This window comes from Poecilia reticulata, linkage group LG3 (genome assembly GCF_000633615.1).
Source record: "Poecilia reticulata strain Guanapo linkage group LG3, Guppy_female_1.0+MT, whole genome shotgun sequence".
Taxonomy (NCBI): domain Eukaryota; kingdom Metazoa; phylum Chordata; class Actinopteri; order Cyprinodontiformes; family Poeciliidae; genus Poecilia; species Poecilia reticulata.
Window position 1 is genome coordinate 18573772 of NC_024333.1, and position 10920 is coordinate 18584691.

Here is a 10920-nt window from a genome sequence, read left to right on the forward strand (position 1 = left end):
ACAGATGGAAATCTGTAACAAACTTCTCTGGCTCCTCATTTCCCACAGCAGTGACTGAAGGAGAGCGGTTAGATCAGAAAGGAGGGAGGGGCAGGACACTGAAGTACAAACAATGGTCTGCCACAGTGAATCACAGAGCCTCTCTCAAAGACCTAGGATAAGCAGAGCAGATTAAATAAACAGATAACTCTGAACATTTTAAGAGCTGAGGTTAGAATATGCTTGGCTGATGGAGGGCCTCTTAAATCCGCATTGCTTAGAGCACCATGGCAACTTCAGAGCATTTCCACTGTTGTGGGAGGGAGACTACAACCACTGACTGATATCTGTATGTTTTTATATGTACATAGATATTTGATTTTAAGAGGATTCAATTTATATCTTGACTTAAACAATGTTGGAGATGCCTGGTAGGTTGCATGTGCAACAGCAGAGAAGAAATAACATTTTAGAGCAGAAGAGTAACTGTTCCTGTCAAACTGTTATCCTGTTGCAGCTCTGATGACTCTCAGAAGACTAATCAGAAAGGAGGGACCCTTACAATGCAGTTCCCATCGAAGTGTGAAGGAAAGGAGCTTAAAATCCTCGTCCAGCCAGAGACTCAGCATCGGGCCCGCTACCTGACCGAAGGAAGCAGAGGTTCTGTGAAGGACCGCACTCAGCAAGGCTTTCCCACTGTAAAGGTACCTATAGCAATGATATCGCTGTGTCTGTAATAATATCTGTAATGTGGTTTGTGATGCAACAGGCTTGATCGTGTATCAGTTAAATTCGATTTGTTCAGTGTCGTAAATAGGCGTCATTACACACATTTGCATTTAAGATCACCGTGACAGTGTTTCTTTATGTTCTCAGCATTCTGCGATTAATAAGTCAAAGTAAAACTATGGAGTTACTCTTTAGTGAAACCATAACATCTTTTTTTTTTTTTTTTGCAATCTAGTCGTTCGTTTACACGCCTCCAGTGACCTAAGTCTCGGGCACCAGCACTTTATGCAACCAGGTCTCAGAGTGAAGTACGGTGGATAGCATTGCGCAACTTCTCATAAGGAATATTTATTGTTACACGAGCACTTGGATAATCAGTTAGTTACTCTTTCCTGAATGAGATGGAAGCTAGTGAGGTGGGCGTAAGGGTGAAAAGCGCATGTAAGTTTCAACAACATGCTAAGATCACAGCGCCACATAGTGACCTGGCATGACAGCTGCAGCAGATTCAAGTTAATTCAAGTTAATTTCATCAGCTTTGAGGTGAAAAACATCAAGAGTCTGCACAATTTTAGAGACAGTTACCCTGATGGAGGGAATACTTTCTACCGTTTAATCTGAAATGATGAAATCTGATCATGTATCCAGCCTGATGAATCATTTGAAAACATCCATCAAGTCCAGTTGTAAACCAATCTGTTGCAAACCCAAGATAATCAAAATAAAACCTTTTTTAAGTTAGACAGAAAGTAAAGCTTTTTAATATAGTCTATCAGGAGCCAGAAACGAGGTAGGACTACGTAATGTTCTTTCCCTTAGTCACTTTAATTTGTCACCTTAGTATACACACTATCCCCTCAACAGATCTGGAAGCTGGATCAGTCTGGTTGGTTCTTTATTGTTCTGTAAAAGGTTAATCCGGTTTAAAAATAGACAATTACAAGCAGAAGATAAAGGAAAGAAACAGGCTCTTTATAGCCTGACATGTAAATGAAGCTTCTTTACAAGAGCAGGTAACTTTAAGGTCTCTTACTTTGCCTTGCAAAAGTGTTCATTCACCCTTGATCTGTTCTTTGTTTTGTCATGAAGATTTTATATGAGACACAAAACCAAGACGTCAACAACCCTAACTATTTGGCAAGGGATAGAGATTGTGTGTTAAATGTCAGTATCAAGACCTAAATGCAAAACAGAGTCTGTAGCAGCACCTAAAAACTGACGTTAAGTGGCACTATCATCCAATCTTGCTGAAAGACTGGAGAAAATATATCTGTGTTATTATTGCTTTTGGGGTTTTTTTTTCTTACCCAGAATACACAATCTAATCAAATACCTTTTTTTGTCATTCACAGCTGGAGGGTGTGAGTGAGCCTGTGGTTCTTCAGGTGTTTGTTGGGAATGACGCCGGGCGCGTAAAGCCGCATGGATTTTACCAAGCTTGCAGAGTTACTGGTCGCAACACCACTGCATGCAAAGAGGTTGATATTGACGGCACGACTGTGATTGAAGTGACCGTTGACCCAAGCACCAACATGACACTGGCGTATGTAGCAAATTAGCTATTAATTAGCAATGCATTTGTTTTATAATAACTATTGTTCTAAAATCTGTTTTTTTTTTTTTTTGTTTTTTCATTATTTTATTACACCGGAAAGTTTCCTATTTGAAGCAAATGTTTTTATGTGTTCAGCTGTACCTTTGGGATAACTCAATAAATCTATTCTATAACTGGTATGTGAGCTATAAGGTGCATGAATACCTCATTCATTCTTTTAGGGGGTAGAGGGGGTAAGGCACTGCAGCGACATGCTGACAAATTAAATCTTGCAAAGAGCTGTTAGTTTATTAAATACTTTAATGCTGTTATTGAGATTGGAAGTCGAAGCAAGTCCAACCAAACCTAAATTTAGATGTTGTCTGTGTTTAGGGTCGACTGTGTTGGGATTTTAAAGCTCCGTAATGCTGACGTCGAGGCCCGTATCGGCGTGGCGGGGTCGAAGAAGAAGAGCACACGCGCTCGCTTGGTGTTTCGGGTCAACATCCCACGCTCAGATGGATCAGTGCTCACTCTGCAGACGCCCTCATCTCCAATTCTCTGCAGTAAGTTGGTCTTCCTGTTTGCCTTTGTTAAAATACTTTTTATTTACAAGTTGAAAATGGGGTAATGGATCATTAGAAAAATGTGTAAATTACAGGCATATTATGAGTTGGGTACATTATAAACAAATCAATCGAGCCATGAAAGAGTCAACCTAACCAAAAAGGATAGGTTGACCTAAAACCTACTTGGTTAATAATTACCATTGAGCCTTTTTAGGCCTTGTTTGTCAATTTTAATATAACCAGAGGTCAGTAGGATCTTCTCTTTTGATGTTGGCATTCAGAGACGGTGCATGACTATCCCATTAGACTGAGTTGTTTTATAGATGCCTGCAAAGTGAGGGTGTGGTCCGTTTTCACAAACAGGAAAGACGGATAGGCTCACGTGTGGATTTGAGACAACTGCTTTGAGGGTAGCAGGGGAGAAAAAGAGGTACATGACTAAACAATAGAAGTCTGTTGTTTATGGCAGAGCTTGCATGCAAACTGGGGAAATGTCTTTCCACAAAACACACACAAAAAAAATTTCCTCTCGTTTATGATTGCATGTTCATGTACATGCGTGTGTGAGATATGTGGGAAGGTGGTTCTGCCAGCAATGAGTCATCACTTTAGGCAGAAAAGAGAAAATAAAGATGAAAACAAGCAACTTTACGTGTTCCTAACTACGGATGCCTTTTTTAAAATGTGTTTGTATTTTCTTCTGAGTAAATAAGAACATATTCGCAAGTTATAAGATCTAAGAATTCACAATATTATTAAAAGCATAAAATCTATTAGAATACTGAGCTTATTCAAAAGTTTGTGTTTTTCTTTTTCCTTTTAATGTGATGACAGATGAAATAGTTTGGTGGCTCTGGTTGCATTGTGGATTAGCTTTGTAGAGGGGGGATGAAAGTTATGCTCCACTTGTTGCATAGCAGACTTTGTTGAATTAATGGGATGATAAATAGTATCAAGTATATGGATGCACAACTACATAGATAGATAGACATTTCATATACTGATACTTTCAGACATTTATGCCTAAATAATAAAAAAAAGAACCGTAGACTGTCTGTGAGCACCTTTGCATTTGACTGAAACCACAAGAGTCTAAGGTCCAAATCCTCTGGTCGTTGAAGTCATGGCTTAATAGTTTGTAACTAGCACAGAACCTGGCGTTACACATTTCTGCTTCTTTTCCAATTAAAAATCTGGCAATAATTACTCAGAAATGACACAGATCTCCCTTTTGAAGAGGAGAAAATCGGCTTAGATAAATAAGATTAATTGGCAAACCCTCCCCCACAGTCTTCTTTTTGTCGTGTTGGAGGTGAGAGGGCTTTATTAGAAAAACAAAAAAAATCAATTAATCTCATCAGTGTTGTCTGCATTCTCCCTGTTTACAGCCCAGCCTGCAGGGCTGCCAGAGATACTGAAGAAGTCACTGAATACCGGTTCAGTAAGGGGTGGAGAGGAAGTTTTTATCATTGGCAAAAACTTTCTGAAAGACACTAAAGTCATATTTCAAGAAAATATTTCAGGTGAGAAAAAAACTACTTCCTAGGCTTTTTTTTTTTGTCAAGTTTAATTCAGTTTTGATACGTTGCAAGCAGTGAAAACAAATTCTCTCTGTTCCAGATGAGAAGTCGTGGAAGTCAGAGGCAGAAATTGACATGGAGCTGTTCCACCAGGTGAAAAGTTCTTCTTTTTGTTCTGTCATTTTTCTGAACAATTAAAGGTAATTGCAAGTGAAAAGATTTTATAGACAAGCTTCAGCTCCAACGTGTTTGGGCCTTTCAGATATAATCATCTTAAATGGCTTTTGGTTCAAAGGTGTCAGTAGTTGCATTGTGTCCTGACCTAATTACTCTCAGTCTCAGACACTCTGCTGAGTGTGTCTTAACCAGGATTAAACCTTTGCCCCTGAAAACGAAAGGATCAGTAATGCAGGAACTGACAAATCTGTAACATTTCTCCTTTTTGCACTTACGCACATTTTGAAACTACAAAGCTGTGCGTTTGAAGTGCCTTTATAACAGAATACAGAGCAAGCAAACAAAGTTCAAGATACATTTCAAGAATGCAGCCGCAGAACAGAGAAAGGATAATTTTGTTTCTTTTTCGCTTCTCATTGGCTGACTGTTTTGGCTTGAAGCTACTTTCAGATTCATTTCTTGTACAGATTAAGCTTGCTGTACTTTCTGTGACTTACTGTGCTTTGAGACTCAGTTAACTCATTTTAATTTTATACCTTTAACACCCCAGAATCACCTGATTGTGAAGGTTCCCCCATATCAGAACCTGGCCATGTCCTCTCCTGTTTGTGTGGGGATCTACGTGGTGACAAACGCTGGCAGGTCCCATGATGTTCAGCCATTCACCTACACTCCAGATCCAGGTTTGTCCAGATAAAGAAACAAGTGATGCTGTAGATTATTAAGCCCCGCCCCCAAAACTAGTGTTTTACAACTAGTATTAAATAATGTGTCTTGAGTTTATTTTCAGACCTGTGGCCATTTAACTTTAAACTCTTTTATAACACTAACAGCTTCTGCAGTATTAGTGTATTAGTATTACACTAATACTATTTCTGTACAATTTTAATAATTGTACAATTTTACTATTTGAATTTGATCTTTCATTAACTTTTTCAATTATGCATTCTAATAATTACTGATACTGGTTTTTCTGTTTTATTCATTTATTTATACTTTGATATATATATATATATTTATTTCACTAGACTGAGTAACTAACAGCAAATTATCCCCTTCTGGGATTAATAAAGTGTTGATTCTTATTAAGGTGTTTCCTAATATTAGACAACGCTGCCACCTACAGTTTAGTTGTAGTAATGATTTTCAATAGGTGTAATGCTCCTCTCCTTTCTGAAAGGCAAATCCCTATATAGCACTGACATTTATCTAGTGTTTTACTAATTTCAAGGTTCCTTTTTGTAACGCAATGAAATATGTGACTAATAAGTTTTTAATATAAACATCAAACCTCTGTGATTCATGTTCTAATTAGCTGCTGTCATGGTGTCTATTATCTTGTTTTATTTTAGACAATCTTGCAGTACAAAATGAAATTCCTGTAAAGAAAGAGATGCCCTCGCCAGTGAAGACCTGTTCTTATGATGAGCAGCTCAAAGGTTAGTAGTCCTTTTTATTAAAATTATAACCTTATCATTGTTGTTTTATGCCTGTCAGGGAGATGTTTTTTAAGAAGATGGCTAAGTTCAATACAGTTAAAACCCTCATCTTGAAGAGGGTTTTAATTGTCTCTTTTTCTTCGTCTTGATTACAAAGAGCATCTGAATTAACATTTGGCACCCATCCTGTTACTCCTACAGCTGTAGATGGTGCCTTGATGCCTTCAATGTTGCCTTTAGTGAAGAGAGAAGATGTCACCCCAATGGAAGTGACAAACAACCTTCAGGCCTCCGGAGTATTTAAGGTGAATTACTGAGCTGCTTTTGTATATTGAAGTTAACATATGCTCTGTTTGATTCACGTTTTTGGTGGCTTTTTTTTAGTTTGCTTTGTACTTTGCTGCACTGAACAGCTTATTTTTGTGAAAGATGTTTTAGAGATTAGATTCCGCATTTATAACACATGACATAAAACCCCTAACTTGTGCTTTTGTCGCTTTGTGTCTCTGTCTTCGCCAGAACGGTGATCTTCGCGCACCCCAGCCGACCCAAGATGTAGCAACAGCACATCTAAATAAAAGCTTAGTTTTCAGCAATAGCTTACCTCAGCCCGCAGGCGATCCAGATGAAACCCAGGCTGCTGCTTTTACCAACGTCGATCAGTTAAACACCATCCAAAAGCAGGACATTGCTCCTAGCAGCTCATTCCCCTTGCCTGCAGAGTCCCTCCTCCCACAAGGCTCCCAGCAGTTCCTCTTAGAGTCCAGAGACGGTCTGATGCGGGAGAGGTCCGGCAGCGCTTCTGGAGGAGTGCGCAGGCTGTGTGTTGAACCGGCGCCCCCACCGCCGCAGCCGCAGCTGCAGCTCTTCCCTGCAGACGAAGTGGCTCAGCTGGAGGAAGCCGTGAGACAACTTAAAGCTAAGGGATACTGCAGCTTACCAATTCAGGCTGACAACTCAATAACCAAACAGCAGCAGCAACAAATCCAACACCAGCAACAGATCCAAAATCAGCAGATTCAGCAGCAACAAATTCAACAGCAGCAACAGCACATCCAGCACCAGCAACAGATCCAAACCCAACAGATTCAGCAGCAACAGCAGCAGCAAATCCAACAGCAGCAGCAACAGCAGCAGGTTTTGGAGAACTTGCAGCAGCAACTCTTCCAGTCTCAGATCCAGATGCAGTGTGGCATGTTTCAGGATGCTGCCCAGGCCAAGAACGCAGACCTTCAAGGTTCCTCACCAGGAGTGGTGACCAACCAGACATCACTTTACCCGCCGGATCAACAGCAGCAGCAGACTCAGCAGCAGCAGCAAGCTGCCCTTTTTCAGCAGGCCAACGACCTTTGTTCCATGCAGACCGGCTTCCTCCAGCAGACCCCCACCCATCCCTCACCAACCATGTTCCACAATCCCAGTCCTCTGGCCGAGACGCAAGATGCACAGGCGTCAATGTATCAGAAAGCCTCCCAGGAGCAAGTTCAGGCCGCGCTGTTCCAGAGCACCATGACAGTGCTGCAGTCTCAGGAGCAACAGCAATCCCCCACTGGGCTTTTCCTTCCCCAATCCCCCCTGTCCACCCAGCTTACGACCGGTGGTTCTCAGCAGCAGCAGCAGCAGCAACAGCAGCAGCAGCAACAGCAGCAGCTGGCCTTCCTTAATGCTCTGCAATCCTCCTCTCCTGAACCGCAGTCAGTATTTCAGACCCAGGCCCAGATGTCGTCCATGCAGCAGAGAAGCCCCATGGAGCAGCAGCAGTCGTCTCAGCCTCCGCCGCTCACACAGCCACCCCAGCAGCCAGCCATGTTTCAGAGCATCTCCCCCCATTCCTCTCCAAACACACTCTCTCCAGGCCAGCAGCAACAGCAGCAAGCAGGCCTAATGTTCTGTAACAACAACCTGTCCACACAACCACAGGCCCCTAACCTCATTTTTACTAGTCCAGGCCAAATGCCTCCTCTCACCACCAGCAGTCTGGTTTCCCAGGAGTCCCAAAGCCCATCTCAGCTGTTTTCCCAATCCACCATGGTGGGTGTAAATCAGCAGAGCCAGCCAGAGCCCATGGCCTTGGGGAATCCCACCAATTCACCCCAGCAAGTCATGTTTCAGGAGCAGCAGCCGATGCAGTTAGGCAGCACCCCCAACAACCAGCACGAGCAGCCAGTGAGTCTCTTCATCCCTCCATCCAACATGCCTCCCATGCAGGGGGGGCTGGCTGTGCCCGAGCTCACTCAGTCAGCCATGTTTGCCTCCCAGAACGGCGTGGCCAACCTTCCGACCACCACCTCCTCTCCCGTCCAGCAGCCAGGAAGCTTGTTCCAGCACGCTGTGAGTCAACCCAACCAGCCTCAGCAGCCGGGCCTTTTCATCTTCGGGATGCAGAATGGTAAGGACGTTAGAAACAAGGTGAACTCCTGTTAAAACCGATGAGTTAATAGAGCAACAAGTGCCGGCAAGCTTGTCTTAATGTTTTTAAGTAAACAGAGGGAAGATAACAAACCACAGTCCTCATGTTTTGGCTCATTGTGCTAGATTAACTCTTCACATTAACTTTTTTTTGTGGCAATGCATATTTTTCCAGTGTGGTATGTTGTCCTAAAATACATTTACAGTGGCTTTCTAAAATATCCACAGCATTCTTTTAATTTTGTAAGGTTAAAATCGCAAACTTAAATGTTTTTTTGTTTTTTTAATTGGGATTTTATATGATAAACACAAATAATCTAATGGATAATCTGTGGCAAGTTTTGAAACATTCTGTCCACAGATGCATTCCGTCAAATCTTTTGCAAAGAGGAGAAATGTTATTCTCTAGACAGCTATCTGGTCCAAAAGACCCAGATAGCTGAAAATTCAATGAAAGATGGTTCTTCAAATTGTAATTTCAAGAGACATCCTGAATGCAAATGCACTCTTTTTGCTATTTTATTTGTAAAGACGAATGCAAAAATCATCTATCCTTTTTCTTCCACCCTGACATGCAAAACTAAATGTAGTGAAAAATCAAGAAGATTGTACTTTGATTTTTTGTCAAAGTACAACTATTAAATAGTTGTACATTGTACAACTATTTAATCAATAGTTGTACAAAGTAACATCACTTTAAATTAATTAGGCTGTTAAATAAACCATAGGATGCAATCTTTGTGAAAAGGGATTGTTATGTTCTTATGAGAGAAATAATGCATTTTTCTAGGGTATTTATCATGCCCGTTTGGCAGATGGTCATAAAAAGAATATTTATTTTTCCATTTAATTATAATATATGCTTATTTTGTTGATTTTTCTGTCCCCTTCTTGCAGGATGTGGCCAGCTGATGAACAGCCCTGGAAACACAGTTTCAGATCAGATCATAGCAATCAGCCAGTCGGGTCAGAACCAGCAGGAGAGCGAGGCTCACATCCAGTCCCTGCTCAGCCAGTCTCTGTCCCAGTCTGGGACCACCGGACAGGGCAGCATGGAGGTCTCTCAGAACATGGAGAAGATCAATGACCTGCTCGTCAGCCTGCATGAGTCAGGCGGCACCCTCACGCGATCGTTCTAAATGTCCCAGAAGCTCGTGAGTTTTGTTTAACTTCTTTTGCCGAAGAAACCTGGAAAATTGTTAAACACGGAAGAAAAGGTCCAAGTGTTAATGCGTGATTGCTGCAAGCAGGTCTACTCCTGCAGCGCTGAGGATGCCTTCAGACAGCTGCCGGCCTTTGCTCAGCTGGTCTCTTCAGACAAAAATATTAACGACCAATGTAAATGACAGAGACTCCGAAGACGAACTGGATCGTTTCTTTATATGCAGATACATAAACCAGGATTTAGGAATGGGTTGACGGCAACCAAGTTAACATCTTTTCATTTCTCTCGCAAACCGGCTAACTCGCTTTTACTGAAACTCGTGTAAATAGTGACCAACTCCTGAAGAGTCCGAAAAGAGAAGTGGAACTCAAATCTTTTTCTTTCGCTTTCTACTCTGAAAAGACTGTCAACTTGTCAGGCCTGATAATCAGAGAACTTGTTTTTAAATGTAAATAGGTACAATGTGACGTTATCTATAGCATGCTCCAGTTTTGTTTTTTCTGTGTCGTGTAAAATGTCTCCTAAAGAGTTAGAAGTTTCTGTGAATATATTTCCCTTAATGTTTTTTTTTTTTTTCTACTTCTTATTCTTGTCATTATATTGCATGAAAGACGGACCGTTTGGTATGGCATATAGGGCTTAGGCGTTGTTTGACATGTTTGGCCGTTTGGTAGCTACTTTGCAGATAGTTTGCAAAAAAGAAAAAGGTCTATAGAGGGCAGGAGAGAAAGCAAAGAAATATGAAGTTGAAGAACTGTAGAAATGAACATAAGAGGTTTAATGTAATTTGGTTACTATTTAGCAGTTTGAAGCAGTGAGCTTGAACCTGTTGCTAGCAATAAATTCAATCTAGATCTCTGAAATGCCACAAAAAGGAGATTTTGATTTTATTTATAATGCAATAAATAAGCTTTTTAGGTGCTACATAGATGTATTCGTTAATAAATCTACCTAAATTATGTATTGTATTTGACTGGGTTTGTGCTAAAGATTTGTCAAAACAGTGAAGATGGTTAAACTGAGATATATTTGTAAATATTAAACGCTTTATTTATTTTAACATATTATCTCTATCGGCATGTGAGCCAGAATGCAGATACACCAACACTGCAGTCTGTTGAAATGTTCTGGTTTATGTGACAAATCCAGGTTACAACCTATGTTAAAAATCATTTGTGATGTTGCTCTCTAATCACTCCTTTTACAAAGAGTGCGGCAGTCTCATAAGCAAGGGTGATTTTTTTTTTATTAATTTTTTTTTATGTCCACATATGGTGTCTTCATTCCCTAGGTTAAAAAAAAACAAGGCAACATTTGTGAGGAAAAACAAATGAGCAAAAAAAATATCCTTTAATTGATTTTAGATGTCACAGCCAGGAAGTTTGTACTAAAATATATA

General features: G+C 40.7%; 1 protein-coding gene across 5 annotated transcripts in view; it reads left to right on the top strand.

Annotated features, from left to right (window-relative positions):
* Nucleotides 1–10824, top strand: part of nfat5b (nuclear factor of activated T cells 5b) — a 34662-nt gene extending 23838 nt beyond the window's left edge. For all 5 annotated transcript variants that reach the window (XM_008405318.2, XM_008405320.2, XM_008405319.2 and 2 more), the window contains 10 exons: nucleotides 497–683; nucleotides 2061–2251; nucleotides 2636–2808; nucleotides 4200–4334; nucleotides 4432–4484; nucleotides 5059–5191; nucleotides 5861–5947; nucleotides 6149–6252; nucleotides 6467–8336; nucleotides 9254–10824. In XM_008405318.2, the coding sequence (XP_008403540.1) occupies nucleotides 497–683; nucleotides 2061–2251; nucleotides 2636–2808; nucleotides 4200–4334; nucleotides 4432–4484; nucleotides 5059–5191; nucleotides 5861–5947; nucleotides 6149–6252; nucleotides 6467–8336; nucleotides 9254–9495 (3175 nt within the window). In that variant the 3' untranslated portion in view covers nucleotides 9496–10824. The remainder of the gene's footprint in view (nucleotides 1–496; nucleotides 684–2060; nucleotides 2252–2635; nucleotides 2809–4199; nucleotides 4335–4431; nucleotides 4485–5058; nucleotides 5192–5860; nucleotides 5948–6148; nucleotides 6253–6466; nucleotides 8337–9253) is intronic.
* Nucleotides 10825–10920: the final 96 nt, after the last annotated feature.